Source organism: Puccinia triticina, chromosome 1A, assembly GCF_026914185.1.
Source record: "Puccinia triticina chromosome 1A, complete sequence".
NCBI classification, from domain to species: Eukaryota; Fungi; Basidiomycota; class Pucciniomycetes; order Pucciniales; family Pucciniaceae; genus Puccinia; species Puccinia triticina.
The window spans coordinates 5,215,941-5,232,083 of NC_070558.1; the positions used below are offsets into that span (position 1 = coordinate 5,215,941).

Below are 16,143 nucleotides of genomic sequence, written 5' to 3' on the forward strand. Positions count from 1 at the left end.
GAAGAGGTGCGAGGGGTATTCCGAGGCAAGTGGTTGCTTTCTTATCCCAAAAACCAACACGTCATTAATTGAACTCTCAACTCAAGCAGCTAGTAAAGGAATCGACAATGAGGAGGCCAGGGCAAAGGTATCGGGGATTTGGCGCGGGAAGACAATAGAGGAACAACGTGCCTATGCTACTGCTTCTGCCAAGCCTTCCGTGTCAGAACAAGGTGTTGATGATAGGTGCACAAGTTCAAATGGCATGCAGCCAGAATCAACAGATCGCCCACCAACCGGTAATCGAGCAAGGCGTGCACACTTGGAAAGTTTGCTCACCGCGGAAGAACGAGCCCTTGATGATCACTCCGACTCTGAGGATACCAATGCACAGTCCAGTGCTGCTCGGAACATGGCATCAATTTCGGAGACTCCTCATCTGAGGAGCACCGTCTCTTTCAAGCAGGATTCCAATGAGGTGCAGGACCACATGGATGAATGGCTCAAGCTAGTAAGCTGTTTGACAATCTGCATCTCACACCGTTTGAATCTGACCCTTTGAAACTTTGAAATGAGGCTACCCGCATTGCTGCAAGACACAGCGCTGAATTCATCATCTTCGGGGTCTCCAATCACCTTGGTCCGCATGCCTTCCAATTCATGCAAAGTACACCAGGAGCCACCCCTTTCCTTCAATTCAGTCTTGACTCCGATCAAAAGAAGCATTACCCCGCCCGGTTCCAGTCCTACATCACTGGGCACACTGAAAATGAGTTAGCGGCACTGGCAAGACCAAAGAAAAAACGACGTAAGCTTCCTTGACTTAACATTTATCTGAGTGTTGCTAAACATGCATCTTTTACACAGGTGTCAGAAATGGAATGTCGGTGACTGATCGCATGCACCAGTTGATCAGTAAGCCCAAATCCTCAGTTGTCCTTCAAGAATACATCTGAAATTTGGTCTTTTCCTTTCCAAGATGACGTAACTTCAGGCATTCGTGAGACATGGCCCTGGACCAATACTGAAGCGTGCCTTGCCGATATAGGTTACAAGCTTGTTATTGCGCCCAATGCAAGGATTGACCCTAGTTGGATAATGCAGCCGAGTCGATTCCTTACTGGACCGCAAGTGCAGATGCTGCATTTAGATCTGGACAACCAGCTCATTGACCTTGTGCGAATTCCCAGGGTCCCCCTTCCTAAGCGCTCGCGGGTCAATCACAGCAGCTCTTGCACATCAAATTCTCTTCAGGAGCAATCGAACACAGGCGGCCGGGTCAACAACAGTTTGGAAACTGGTGAAAGTGAGCCAACTTGTACAAGTGCACAGTGATATTTCATTCCAATTTCATTATAGCAAGTTTTTACAACATTGTTTTGTTCATTCATTCCGTTAATTTTGTTCATTCATTCCGTTAATGGCAGCTTTTTCTCCCATCCAAACAATTTCTCTAAAAACATCTTGTTGATGTATCCTAGCATAGAGTTGGAAGTCATTAAACCGCTAATATACAAATGTTAGATGATCAGTTTGCAACAGTTTCCTTTTTTACTTTTGTTGCCCTTGACAGCACCAAAAAGATACCAGATCCTCAATAAGTTACTGAAATTCTATATTGGCGCCACAGTCCAATCCGTTTGATTATTCCCTACATGAACGCAACATCACGCTTGATGCCAATGCCTTGGAGGGGCTCAATCAAGCACGTTCTATCTTGGAATACCATCCAGCAATGTCGGTCTTCTAGAAGAGGCAAGAACAACCGATTGGCCTATATACATTTATAACGGAAGGTGATGGGCAGTAAAAATTTTCATGTCAGCCCTGCTGGGCCCAGCCTTTTGATCGAAATTCCGGTGATACACGTTATGAGATTCACATCTGAAGGGCCTGAGGATCTCTCTGATAGCAAGAGTGACATTGGAGAATCTCATTCTCAGCCACATCGGCCTTGTCGTCGACCAGACCTGGCTCAGCTCGTTCACCGAGCCCAATCCAGTGCTGGGCAACAAAGCCCTGACCGAGCACAATGGCCAGCACCCTCGATCACAAATAGGCTCTCACAGAAACACAGGACTTGGTCGGACCAGATTCCCGGTGGCGGCGACAGAAAGTTGAACGATAGAGTCCAGCTAAGCTCTTGCACCACGACATGTCCCTGAGAAAAGAAAAAGCTACTCGATTCAGAACCAAAGGACCCCAGCTCAGGGAACTGCCTTCTGGATTTGGTCAATATGACTCAAACCTATCATCTCTCGGAGCAACAAGCTGGGATCAGCAAATACATCAACCCCAACTTACCCACCTTTTCGGCCATTCTCAAACATCATGCTCGTCCACTACGTCTGGATTGACCACGACTCCCGGGCGGTCGTCCTGTCCGGCCGTGGCACCCTCAGCCTCTCCGACATGCTCGTCGACCTCACCTGCAAGTACGAGCCAATCGGCGTGAACAACCGGGACCCGAATGCGCCCTATCTGCTGCATGCTCCCTCCGTCTGTGCAGGGAATCCTCGAACGTCCATGAAGTCATCAGAGTCCTCGATCGTCCAAGAAGTCATCAAGCAAGCTCTGGTCAACAACCCGAGCTACGGGCTGATCATCACCGGCAATTCACTCGGCGGGGGGTCGCGGCGCTCCTAGCTGTGCTCTGTAGCACCCGGGCCGAGACTTTCCTGCGCCAGACGGCCGCCGGCCAGCCCGCGCCGTTCACAAACCAACCTAATAGCTGCCAGGGTCACAGTGAAAATTTTAAATCATATTCGACAGCATTTGATCGATGATCAAGCTTGATGAGAGGCAGAGAAAGGTGTTTCAGTACAAAGTTGTGTGTATGTATAGACCGAGATCTGAACCAGAGGATACACCAAGCAGAAAGACTTACTTGTTCATTTGATTAGTGCAAAGCCATCGGATGCTGCAATCGGAGTATGTAGGGGGAGTTGATGCAAATTGGTTAAATAGAATCCAATGTCAGTTGCCGAGTGCTTTTTGGTGTGAGAAGATTGGGATAGATTGGTGGCCTCTGGAGGGCAGACCGCATCTGTGCCTTGCCAGCAACCAGAGATTCCATAGACAGAGATTGAGGGAAAAGGACTTACTTTTGCGGCTTGTATGTCAAGAAAGTTGGTTCGCTGTGGTGCTGGAAACAGCAGGCGGGGACAAACAAGGGAGTGTTTTGTTTTGCATAAATGTGCATATGCATACTATCCGTAACCACTACATAATTTCTGGTAAAACAAGAAAACATGATGTACAAGTCTGCTATGAGGAAATTGAGCTTTCCAATTCGAGTTTCTGGAGCCCCTTTGTTCTGGGTCAATGGTGTGAACAGCTTCCCAGTTGATGAGTTTAATTTCATGTACAAACATACCACTGGTCAAAGTATGCTTTTCATTGCTTTTCATGCCAAGATGACTGGAACCAGCATTTTTACCTAAAGTCACTTTCTGTTTTGGAAGTTAACACTTATTTCAATTTGAGTCCACCGTAATTCCTAGACATCAAGTCACTTTCTGTTTTGGAAGTTAACACTTATTAATTGAGTCCGCCATAATTCATAAACAACTCACGACTCCAGTCATCATCATTCAGACTATTGAAACTTTAGGGCAAGCCTTGTCTATTTGGGAACAAGTCAGATCAACTGAGTGTCAGCTCCTGATGAAGCAAAACCCCACCTTACAATCCAGCTAATTCACCTTGCATCTAGAGAAGAAGATCTGGGCAACAACATCAGCATGTGGATCAAAGATCTTGGATTTTTCTTTTACTCTTTTCTTTGGGACATGCTTGTTGAACCATACTGCACTGCCAGCATAATTGTCTGGGTTGAGGTTATCCCAGTTAAACTGGAATGCACTCAACCAATTTAAACTTGGGTGATCTCAACTGATGAAATATAAATCCAAGGTACCCCCCTTGGGTTTATATTAAATTGGTTGAGATCAACCAAGTTCAAATTGGTTGAGTGCATCCCAGTTAAACTGGGATGACTTCAACCCAGCCAAATATGTTGGCAGTGCTGGTATGCTTCTGTACTATGTAAATACAGATTGAAATCAGGCGGATGGGGTGTTGCCATATCCTCTGTAGACTGTTATATTACAAACTTATAAATCTTGCATGCAATAAAATTTGCAAATTGCCAATTTCCCTAGCTTTCTATCATTATATTTTTGATATTTCTTTGAAATTGCAGCAAAAGGAGATCTTTGATATTCCTTGGCAAAGCGCAACAAAAGGAGGTTCAGTTGGGCCATTAGCAATCAGCTAAACTTAAAGCCAGCAATTTGGTCATTCAACTGGGCCATGATTAATTTGAATCTGGTAATTTTTGTCATTCAATTGGGCCATGAATAATCCAAATCTGGTCATTTTTGTCATTGATAGTAATACTGGTTTAAACTCAAGGAACCATCATCCACAAAAGAAGTCAAGCCGGGGGGTTTTCCAAAAACAGGCAATGTGAAATTCAGTGACTCCAATCACGGTACACTTAATCACCATTTGCATACTCATCTCCAGCTCTGATTCAAACAGTGACTCCAATCACGGTACACTTAATCACCATTTGCATACCCATTTCCAGCTCTGATTCAAAAAAAAAAAATGCACCAGGAAAAATAAACTGTCACTAGACTACAGGTGACATCAGACTAAGTCCACTGAGCTACCCACGAGCTGCACAGTTGGCCGCATGGACAGCCCTTGTAGGAAACAAAGGGGCCATTGTAGCCTAGTTGTGGTAGCACCAGAGCTGGAACAAAGTGACAGTCATTGTTGCTTGATGTCACCTGATGTCTGGTGACAATTGATTTTTCCTGGTGTTGCAAGCTCTTGGGGCTGCAGCCAGTGATGACTACAACATTGATCATTGGTGTATTGATGAATCATCTATGCAGAATCCATGCTCAAATGTGTGTTTTTTGGCAAGCTTTAAGGGATAATAGTTTTTGAGAACACAAATGACAAATGTTTACCATGACTGACATGCTTGAAAGTTGAAAAATTTGTGCCTTTTCTTCACCCATGTTATCTGGAAAGATAAAGAGAGCTTGCCAAATACAAAGGAGATTGAGAAGCCAGATGAATTTGCATCATCTGTTTCTTGTAATGGCTTGAAGTTGGAGGAAGGGAAAGAATATCATTCTGATTTTCACAGTTTTTGAAACCAATCACAATTATTACAGGTTGGTTGTAAAGACCCTCAAATCAAACAAAGAATTAAGATGTTCTATGAGGTACTATTAACAATAACCAACCAAAACATTACAAGTTACTGATTGTACCCAAATTCATAAGCAGATTTGTAGAAAGGGAATCTTCTAATTCATTTTCCTGCTGGTCTTCTTCATTTTCCTTGTCTTCATCTTCATTATCACTGTGCACATGGTTGAGGGAAAAAGGCCCTGTGGCAGAAATTTCTGGATAAGAATCCATTGGCGCATCAGAGATGACTCCTTCACAGATGTCCCCCGGTACACCAGATAGCAGTCCCATACGGTGAAACCGGTAGATAAAACTCATGTGAGAATTCCATAGTTGGAGGATGTCACCATCTTGAGGCTGTCTTGTGGTTTTGTTGAAAACATCCGTAATTTGGGGATGCCATGCCATCTGGATGTTGAGGATCTTGATGAAGGCTGCATGAAGTACAAGTTTTGCAACTTTTAACTTGTCTAAAATGGAGGGAAGCGTGACTAACTGAGCATGTTCAAGCAAGTTTTGAATGTCTTGAGGGATTGGCAATGCTTCTGGATTGCGCAACAATCGGAGAACAGTTTGAAGCATGGTCTTGAGTAGTTGATGACGCTCGATTACCCATCGCATGGCTCTCCTCGTTTCCCAGCCCAGTCTTCGGCGCTCTTCAATCGATCTTTTGAAGTAAGAGAGCTGTCTAATTCCTTTTTTTGTTGCTTCATCGGTTGCCCACGGCTCGTTGGCATTGGTAAACGTCCCATCGTTCCAGAAGGTATCATCAGATTGGAGCGAAAGGAGTTCTGAATATTCCATTTCAGGTGGGTGTGGCCGGTCTGGACAGGCGGAAATATATGCTCGAACATGGTTGTTGTACAAGTTAAGCACAGATCGCATCTTCTCAGCATGCTTGCGGAGCGATTCCACTAGTTTCTGCTGCCCACGAGTGCCTATTCTTTGTGAAAATTAAGCTGGGTATTTGATCATCGATCATCTAAAAAAGGTATTCACCAATTGTTGTGCTTTCTCCGGCCTGTCGAACACGTAGTAGGGGTTGCTTCTCTTCAATCAATGCTAGAAAACGGCGTCTGACCTCGGTTTTGGTATGCCATACCTTCACTAGCAGCTCACTCTCCTCCTCTACATTCACAAGGAGGTAAATAGGCAGTTTCAGTACGTGCGAGGAGCTGAGGGGGAAAAATCACATACGAGTCATTCGGTCTGTTAAATAAAAGGTACCAAGCCTCTCGCGGACAGCCCTAATCTGTTCTGTGAGTCTACCGCAAGTAGTAGCCCGAGCAAGTGCCTGCTGTGGTGTTAATGCCGTGGTGCCCCTGTTTATTTTCTCTCAACATTCAAAGCTTGATTCAAAACTGGATTGATGTGTTTCAACACTCACCAAGCGGCATCAAGTTTATCTTGTAAGCAGAGGAGTCCGCCAAGTTCAAGTCGGCTGTTCTTTAAGGTGTTATTGGTGGTGCGATGGTACTCTTTCTCTAGAATCCACTGTTCCTCAAGGAACTCATCGGTGTAGTTTTGGTTTTGGTCGGGGAAATGGGGGTTCCTTTGTTGATGCAGTGTATCAAGAAACCTCTTAGCTTCATCGCCAACCTCTTTGGCATTTTTTAGTTTGTTTGAGAGCCACTGGGCTGAGGCGGCGGTCAGCTCCAAGGAAGGGGTTCAAATGAGATATACTCGAAAAGAAATGCTTACCACTCATCTCCAGAAGTTGTTCTGAATGATAATCAGCTTGCGCCTGGATACTGGTCAGTCGATGAAGACGTGTGGAAACTCGGAGAGGAGAAACAAGCTTTGATAGGAAAGACCAAAGCCTTTCCAAGCATTCGCCATCGGATAAACCCCACCATGAGTTGAATCGAGGGTTATACGCAACTTGGCATGCCCACTCATGCACATATGCATGAAAGACAGAGGTTCCAAAGCTCAGGTTTTGTATCTGGCTCGTCAGCAGATTCCGCTATGGAGACAGCAGTTAGAAAAACTTCAAGAGATCCAAGCCATCAAGATTTGAGGCGCATACCTTCCTCATGTGACTCTCAAGGTGGCACCCAAGATCATATAAAATTCCCACTTTACGCTTGGGAAAGTTTTCTAATACAGTTCGTATGATGGAAACAGGATAGTACAATCTATACCACCGTGTCAGATGAACAATCAATGATTCACACAAATAAAGTAAGACATTTCACATACTTCTCGCCTGATTTGTAAATGTTAACAAAGAGAAGTGGTGCATCATGGCGACAAGTACTTGAAAAGAGGCCACTGTCATCGCATTTATCCCATGTAGATCCATCTCGGCTGTCATTTGCAGCCTTGTGAGAATCAGAGCATGGAGGCTGGAATGCATAAATTTGTCAGCTCTGGTTGATAATCAGGAAAACAAATTGACCCAAATCTTACATCAATACCTTGAGCCAACAACTTGGAATCCTCAAGGGCTTGCTTGTCTGTCATTATTTGTGACGGTTTAATAAAACTGGGTGGATACTGATCCTCTCGAGGGTTGTCCTTACTGGCATGAGCATAATGTCGTTGTTGAAAATTTCCATCAAGTGCGATGATGAAGTCTGGTTCATTTGGGTCAGCCTTAACTTCGTTTATGCTAGGTCCAAAACATCGAGGACACTTATCTGCCCAAGAATTAGCTGCAGAGATTTGGAGGCCATCTGATAGGAGATTTTTTGTAAGAGTCACAATCCGCGAGTATAAATCAACACTACAGGAGAATGGAGTACACAGGTCCCGCTTTCTGAAATTGACACTTCGTGAGAAAAGTGGCCGGGTGCTACGGGTATCCAAGAATGCCAATAGGCCTTTGACAAAAGCCGAGGTAGATATGACTGATGTTTTCCAGATGAAGTGATGGAGTTGGATAAGCCGGACAGAGAAAGCTGTTCGCGGGGTGTCGGCAGATGCGGCAAAGTAACCATAGTGTAGCAGTCGGATGACATCGGGGATGCATTTACAGAATGGAATTGAGCGTCTGGGTTGTTGGTCTAGAGGTGCAATGCATGGTTATTAAGAATCATAAGATGACCATTAGTACAGGTGATGAGGAACAAGAGAAAGGGACGCACGAAGAATGTCTATCAGATCAACATGACGATGATTGATGTCACCTGGTGCGCATGAACAACTTCCAGAGGGAACTGTAAACTCATCAATCGTATTACGCGTGAAGTTGAGAGTTGCTTCTTGTTGCAGGAGGTATGCTGATGCAGCTTGGGCTTCCAGCTGCGACCACTGATGACTTACTTGTTCTCTTCTTTCGGCATGACGACGAAGGCGGTGAAAAGCTGCATGTTCTTGAAGCATAGGGTCTCTTTGACTGTGTACTTGAGTGTCTTCTTCAGGTTCGTCAATAATTTCCTCCAAGTCGCAAATTTCATTGTTTTCAAGGAAGGTTGTAGTTGACGGGTGACTTGGATGTTGACGAGTGACTGGAATAATACCAGCTCGACGGCCTGAACGAACGGATTCTTCAAATCGATGTTGCTCTGCAATATCCTCTTCATTTGGCCTACGGCGTTTTCGGCGGCTTCGTGTGGATCCAGTTGAGATGGATGTATCCATTCGGTTGTTTGTTCTGCGGACTGGTCGGGTCATTTTGCTTTGCCTTGAGTTGATTACGACCAAGGCTAGTAAAGATAAGTACGGTGTTTACGACTTTGTTCGTAGCACACACCCAGAGCTGAGCTTTCACGGGTTTTAGTGGTGTCCCTGCACGGGAAACACCGGTGAAGGTCGCAAAGCCCGAGGGACTTGTAAATTGTATGTAAATGGGGGGAGAGTGTAGCACCCTCGCGCGAGATTTGCTGAGGCACGCCGGTGGCTACTACATGGGCTCCGGCGGGACCTCACGGTCCCTACGTAGTAGGGTGTATACAGTAGGTTGTGGTGGCAAACTGTGCTCTCATGGTTTGTACCCCCAAGCATGGTTTGTAAATATTTGTCCAGCCTGACAACGTCCAGGGGGGACCCTTCACCGCAAGGCAATGCCGACCCACACCGCATTCATGCTTCCTAGGAGCCCTGTCCATGGTACTGGTCGCTGATACTGGTGGTGGCAAGGCAGCAGGCAGTGGGCATGTGGTACATAATCAATACCGACGCTGAGGATCTAAATTCTAATCGTGCCAGATCGTGCCCCAAATTGCAATGTATTTATGTATCAAATTCAGAATTGCTCACCTCCGACTCGGTGAACCGTTGGTTTAAATCATACTGTATACCCCATTCCTCTCAAAACTCAAACTTTACACGGGCTAGTTCCTTCCGAGTGCCCAAACTTTGCTAGGAAGCATGTATCAATTCATCGTCGTTGCCTTTGTATTGTGCACCCATCGTCACGCATTTACACTTTGGACCGAAGAGGATGTATTCAAATGTAATTTGATAGGATCTGATGTATTGAAGCCGATTAAACAAGTAATTCCAGACCTCTGGGAAGAAGTCCCAGAGTTGTATGCAGGATGGCTTCGCTGATACCCATGCTCCATACTCAATGAACCATTTACGCTGGATATGTATTTACGCATCAGAATTGTATTCCGCCCGGCGAGTTTTCAAGAACTCGTGCAGAGCGCGCCAACCTTCTGGCAAATGTGAAAATGGCGGGGGCAGTGCTGGGCAGTGTCAAGCTCCACTGGTGTCTGTGGGTATCTTCAGCGTCGCCAGGCGTCGCCGCCACGACCAGGCAGCTATACAACAGATTTATTACTTAGTTATTCCTTTTTTTAAGCAGCTTGCCAAGAATCCGACTTCGGTTAGCCTATGGTGCCGCCCAAGTGGATTGATTGACGTACTCGGCATACATAATACGCTTCGGACGATCCCCTCCCTCAACTGCTGGATTTCGGCCAACGCGTTCTCCTCCAAAACACGATAGCTCCTTGTGACCGGGCAGGCAGCGCCCCCAGTGGTATACAAATGATGAACCCCCCACGCAACATTACCTTGCCCCCCCAGGACTTGGCGCATCCCGCACATCCCACCTCTTGCCGCCATTCTTGTTGCCAGCAAGAGTCGCGAGACCAGAAGGCTTATCAGCCCACCCGAAACTCACAGTATCCCAGTCCAACTAGCGCCATGGAGGCGCCAAGGTCTGCGGATACCTCTCATGGATCACTCCCGTCTGGCAGTCCAGTATCTCCCAACGAGCCCGTGTACAAGTATGCTTCGGCGTCCTCCAGTGAGGCCTCTCCCCGTGCAGAATAGTATGTTGAATTTTTTTCTATTTCCGAATGGGTCACTCCTTGCTTGCTTGTGAGCCTCGAGTTGAGAAATATTCGCTGCAAATAACTCATTGTCTGTTTGATCCACCCGCAGCACCTATTCTTTGAAGATCGTACAACAGCCCATACATTCCCGCATGGTAGGAAGTGGAGACAAGGCCGATCGGTGAGTATTGGTTTTATTATTCACCATTTGTTGAGTTGGATTGGCTTGCTGACTTGTGCCTCTCTCTCTCGATTGGGCGATAAATTTACTGATTGGCTATTTCCTGTATGGAAATCCATCATCAGTCGACCCCTCGATCCTCCGCCGGTCTTGAAGTTCGAGGTGTCGCAGTCTGCGAACGCGAGTCAGTCGAGTGTAGACCTCACTTTACTACGCTCGCCGTACTTCATGTGCTACTGCACTTTATGTGAAGCCACTGCACCCTATAAAGAACTCTACGGGATTCCACATACAAATAAGTCGTACATGGTCGGCAGTATCGTCTCTTCCATGTTCCAGCTTCGGGCGGGCAAAAAGACCAGCGGAATAACCGAGGGACATTACTTTGTCTTTCACGACGTAGGAGTACGCGTTGAGGGAGCCTATCGCTTCAAGTTCAGTGTGTCAGTCAATGCTTCTTTTTTCTTCATCGCCAGAGGCTTCGGTTCATGTTTTTCAGCAAGCACTTGATGACTAAAGCCCCATCATTTTTGTGTACAGATACGAAATCGTGGACCGTAAGGTCTATCTTTGCAAATCGACCATGAGCGAAAAATTTCGAGTCTATCCGGCCAAGAGCTTCCCGGGCATGGATACGTCGACCGACATCTCGAACCTGTTCGCTTCCCAAGGCATGAGGATGAGGGTGAGAACCAAGAACCTAAACGTGCCCGTCTTAAACGAGAATTTCAAGGCAGTGGCGGCTGGTTCGAAAAAGACACAACGCAAGAGAAGGATATCCGAAGACGATAGTGAGAAGGCCATCTCCCCACGACATCCAGTCCAACCTCCCCAGCTGGCGAGTGACAACCAACCTCACTTTTACCCCTTCCCGCCCGCCATTAAATCTCTGTCCCCCCCTCAACTCTGTCCAAGGCTGGAAGGAAACAGGAAAAAAATGAAGCTTCCTTCTGTGGAAGGGTTTCTAAAGGGCGAGAAACCCGAATCGGTCTCACGAAACTCTCTTTGGTTAAAAGATCCGCCAAGTAGATAATCTTCTCCACCATCCCTCTCTTCTTATTCTTGCCGGCACGATTGTCTCACCGTCAATCTCGGTCCATTCTAGTACTACATGAACCAATCATCGTGTTGAGACCCCGCCCTCCACTTGATTATCTTGTCTAGATTGTACAATCTTTGCCTCGACATATGGGCCTTCACATGTAAATACAAGAATGGCTCAAATTATAGCAAGATATGATACCAATCTACCTAATTTATGTCTCTTGACTCTGTCGATATCCAAACCACTATGCTCTGTTCTGGAATCATCTTCTACATATGTCTTATGCTTCCTTATAAAATAGTACTACATCCTTGAAGGTGATTATACAAAACAAATCTTTGATAAACAAAATCCTTTGAGCTTCTCATTATTGAGAGGAAACAGTCAAAAGAGAGAATCACAGCAGATGCTTATCTGATCACAAACAGCAATATAAAACAACAGTCTGCCTGGTCAAATTCCTCTCAACATAAAATGTCCAACCTCTTTGGTAAGCATTCACAAAGATACAGGAGGAAAATAAACAGTACTGAGGACTCATGAGAGTCAGCTTTCAATTCTCTCCAGAACCAACTGGTCTTCACACTGTTGACTATGGCCTGGGTTAGATCAGGGGATAAACATACCCTTGTGAAGTTGCAAATGCACATGCATGCCCTAACTGAAGGCAAATCCCCAACTTGGTGCACCCTGGTAAAGCCCAGGCTTGTGTGAAGGGCAAGCATCCAAAGGAGTGACTTGCAACTAAGATGTAAAATCTGGCCTGGGCCCTGAGGCTAGAAGCTGGGGACCTTTCTGTGAGGAACCATTTACCAACAAATTCACCCCTCCAAAATAGACCCTCTGGCTGGTTTGCTTATAAGCCAAGAGGCCAAAATTTCCCCAGTCATTATGCCATCTACCCATTTGCCTTCTGCATTATCATTTTCCCATAGTGGATCCACAATATCCTTGAAAAAAATCATCAGGACATCCATAAATTTGCCTCTGTATCTAGCTCAACAAAGCCTCCCAAGAACTTCCTGGCAAGCACCATGTGCAGATTATATGTGAGAATTATACCCAATAAAAGGGGGCTCACACATGAAGATATGAGGTTGAGGTGTATCCAAGTTTATTAAAGACAGCAAAACATAGAATTCAGGATCAAGGGTTCCCCCTATTTTTGAATAATCCAAGTTTATTAAAGACAGCAAAACATAGAATTCAGGATCAAGGGTTCCCCCTATTTTTGAATAATCAATAAAACAAAAAAAGGGGCCACTAAGTTTTTTTACAACATTGTTACATAGTTGCATATTTAATACCCACAATTTAACACAAAAAATAAGAAAAACTTGTGAATTGTCCCTTCCTGCCTAGCAGGTTTAAAAGACAAAACACGGATGACCCCCAGCGCGCGCAGTTAAGGCATTATGCAAAAGGGGGGTCACCATTATGTATATCCCCTTGGACTGCGCAAGTGCAACAGCGGAGGGGTGTGAGCCAAGTGAAGCACTCGGCTGGGGAATCAACCCTCACGCTGGCCACTCACCTCTTTATATACTCGACATGCACTCAAACACCGCCAAGTGGATATTCCTATTGCAACCCGTGACAACCCTGCCTTTGGTTTCTAACTCTCCTCAGCCACGCCAAATACATTCATGAGCCTATCCCAACTGATCAATCAGTACATCGCCCAAGTCTGCCAACCCCTTTCCCCAAAAGTCCGCGTTTTCAACTAATCTCTCACTTGATCCGCCCTTCAAGTGACCCTCAAGACGCCCAGGCTTCCCACAAGTTACTGTTCTCACGTCCCAAAGCCCCGGCAAACAATTCAGATACCCAAATTTTCCCTGTACAAGCCTTTTGTCTTGGCTTCTGCATCTTGCGATCCCCCAACCTCGCCGTTCAAGACGTATCAGACCCGGCCGCTTTGGGCCGGAAGTATTGTATTGAATATATCCAATATCCCACTTGGCCTGTATCTACACACCCGGGCAAATCGGCAAAAGCGCCTGCGCCCACCTGACGCTTCAGTCGTACATGCGCCAGGTGGGCGGTACAGTACGCCAGGATGACCAGGTTGGCATACTGACGCCACCATGTCACGCTTGGGGTCGTGAGGGCCGTGGGGGCGCCAGTATAGGCCGCAGGTGGACAGCTGCCCTTGACACCATCAGTCCGGCGCCCGTGGGCGATGCCACCCAAGCGTCTTGGTTGGGGCGGCTTCCTATGGTGGCGTCAGGTAAGGACGCTGCCGTTTCGCACCGGTCATGATCGCGCCGGTGATAGATGCCATGAGCGCTGCGCCACACAGTGGCCACACAGATGCCAAGCAGTCGGCCTCGACTGCTTGGCGCCACGTGTACGCGAGGACTCACGAGCTCGACGGGATGCGCCGGCCAGTGAGCAGGCCGGTGGTTTGATCACCCATTTCTCCGCGGTGGCGCCGCAGTATGTAGTGATGCTGTGGAGCCGCAACACACACCAATCACCCACTTAGGGCTACCCCCATCACCCACTAGGGGAACTTGGCTATATAACCCGCTCCGTTTCGGCTCTTCTGTGCCACCCCTCAAGCCCACTTGATGTGCCCCCATCCCACCACCACTGCAGCCTCTTCACCGACAACCATCACTCTCTGCTCATCTCCCCCTTGTCTTCCCCTCCGCTTCCTCCCTGATCCTCACTATACAAGCCCTCACCAAAGGTCATCCCGGATCCCCCCCCCCACCACATCTAATATGCCATCACTGGCTGAGCCCGCTGATTCACAAGTCTACTACTAACGGGGACCGTCTCAAAAGATATCACGGATCAGCTTCTAAATTACAGTTCAGCATCAATGTGCACAAGGCTACTGGAATTCTCGCAGGCAACAACGAGGCACAACAACGAGCCCGCGGACAAATCCCTTTCGCCTAAACCAAGCTCGGAAGCTTGGAAGCTCGGAGGGGATGATGTGAAGCCCCGGCTTCCACTTAAGGCAACGGCCGCTCCTCCGGGTCATAAGGTATCGCCCTCTGCAGTCTCTTCTACACTTCTGGCCGCTCTCGGTCTTCTTTTCTTCGCTACTCTTAGTCAAATATCCTAGTCTGTTGTTCGCCGCTCTCGGCCCGATATCCCTTATGCGAGCCGTTCACGGCCTTCTGTATTATCTCTCTTTCTCTTGTTATCTCGAAGCATGTACATTAGTTTACCAAATCCAGCCCGGACTTCTCCAAGTCCGGCCTTCCTTTGTATCTTCTCGAATCCCTCACGAGCTCATCCAATGAGTCTCCTCTATTCTTATCTTCTCTCTATCTCTTCCTATTGTCGAGCCGTCTCATCCCTTGGTCTATAAATAGACCACCTTCTCCCTGCAATGGATCAGCAACTAAGTTTGCTTGCACCTTTCCCGCTCTTGAAACCGGCGAGCATCACAACGTGAGCCTCCTGCTATTTGCCTGCGGCTGCTCTGCTGGTCGTGGCCCCAGACCGCGGCGGTGACACCCCTTGCTGTCGTCTCATCGCATTCTTGCCAGGCGCCGGGGGCGACGCAGGCCACATGTACCGCGCCCTTCAAAACACCCTCCTCACACCCTTCCTCGGCATCCCCAACGTTCCTACACGGCGCGGATGAGGACAGCATCAGGCGGACAGGGCCGACATCATGCGAACGACCTCAGCGGGCGTGCGCCCGTCGTGATTTTGCCACACGCCTCTGCGTCGCAAGTCATAGGTGTCGTCCAATGGTTGTATGGGGGGCGCCTGACCTGTACGACATATGAACAGTGGGTGGCGACACCCAGCCTACATGTGGCAAAATCACGACATGCAGGCGTAAATCTCTTGCAGAGGCAGCCGGGCGCCACGGAGGACGATCGGTGGGCAACCCACTTGTCCCGGTGTGTACCACCCCTTAAGAAGCCCTTCTCCTCGGCGTCTGCGCCCCACACAACTACCATCTGCCACAGTATGTCACAAGCCAACCAGAAGCTCAATGCCCCAGTCTCCCAGAAGCTCAACGCCCCAGTCTCATCCAGCGCATCCTCCATCAGCCCCGACAGTTCTGCAAGCAACCTTGTGGCGCAATGCTGATCGGGGACGCGGGCTATCCAGAGAACTTCAGAATTTTCTTGCCGTACCCGTCGGTGCAAACCCAAAAAAACCGCGACTTCAACTACGTACAATCCTCCACGCGAACAATAGTCAAACAAACCTTTGGCAAGCTGAAAAACCGGTTCCGCATCCTCTTGAGGGCTCAGGCAGCTTGGCCTATTCGTGCACGCAACAATGTTTTTGCGTGTACGATATTACACAATCTTCTCAACCGCCGGGGCACCCTCTACCTTCAGGACTGGGACATCCACACCACCAAGGAAAATGACCTTGGCACAATATTCCCGCAGGAACCCGTGCCCGGTACCCGCCAATGATCAGGGTCCCCTGCCCCACATTAACTCTATGTGGACGCGCAGGGACCAGATCAGGGATGAGTTATGCTAATCTTATTGCAAGGAGTTCGG

The 16,143-nt window shown here is 47.5% G+C and overlaps 5 protein-coding genes across 5 annotated transcripts; 3 read left to right on the forward strand and 2 right to left on the reverse strand.

Annotated features, from left to right (window-relative positions):
• Nucleotides 1-244: 244 nt before the first annotated feature.
• PtA15_1A581 (uncharacterized protein) lies at nt 245-1,465 on the forward strand (the record flags this gene model as incomplete). Its single annotated transcript, XM_053165623.1, has 5 exons — nt 245-490; nt 556-787; nt 847-894; nt 974-1,285; nt 1,461-1,465. 5 exons carry the CDS (start codon nt 245-247, stop codon nt 1,463-1,465), a joined length of 843 nt encoding a protein of 280 aa, XP_053016796.1.
• An 845-nt stretch (nt 1,466-2,310) lies between these two features.
• Nucleotides 2,311-2,625, forward strand: PtA15_1A582 (uncharacterized protein; the record flags this gene model as incomplete). Its single annotated transcript, XM_053165624.1, has 1 exon — nt 2,311-2,625. One exon carries the CDS (start codon nt 2,311-2,313, stop codon nt 2,623-2,625), a length of 315 nt encoding a protein of 104 aa, XP_053016797.1.
• Nucleotides 2,626-5,253: 2,628 nt separating this feature from the next.
• On the reverse strand, nt 5,254-5,775 carry PtA15_1A583 (uncharacterized protein; the record flags this gene model as incomplete). The annotated part of the gene is made up of 1 exon (XM_053165625.1): nt 5,254-5,775. One exon carries the CDS (start codon nt 5,773-5,775, stop codon nt 5,254-5,256), a length of 522 nt encoding a protein of 173 aa, XP_053016798.1.
• Nucleotides 5,776-8,167: 2,392 nt separating this feature from the next.
• Nucleotides 8,168-8,720, reverse strand: PtA15_1A584 (uncharacterized protein; the record flags this gene model as incomplete). Its single annotated transcript, XM_053165626.1, has 3 exons — nt 8,168-8,201; nt 8,283-8,291; nt 8,461-8,720. 3 exons carry the CDS (start codon nt 8,718-8,720, stop codon nt 8,168-8,170), a joined length of 303 nt encoding a protein of 100 aa, XP_053016799.1.
• A 1,414-nt stretch (nt 8,721-10,134) lies between these two features.
• PtA15_1A585 (uncharacterized protein) lies at nt 10,135-11,638 on the forward strand (the record flags this gene model as incomplete). The annotated part of the gene is made up of 4 exons (XM_053165627.1): nt 10,135-10,421; nt 10,534-10,605; nt 10,731-11,048; nt 11,146-11,638. 4 exons carry the CDS (start codon nt 10,135-10,137, stop codon nt 11,636-11,638), a joined length of 1,170 nt encoding a protein of 389 aa, XP_053016800.1.
• Nucleotides 11,639-16,143: the final 4,505 nt, after the last annotated feature.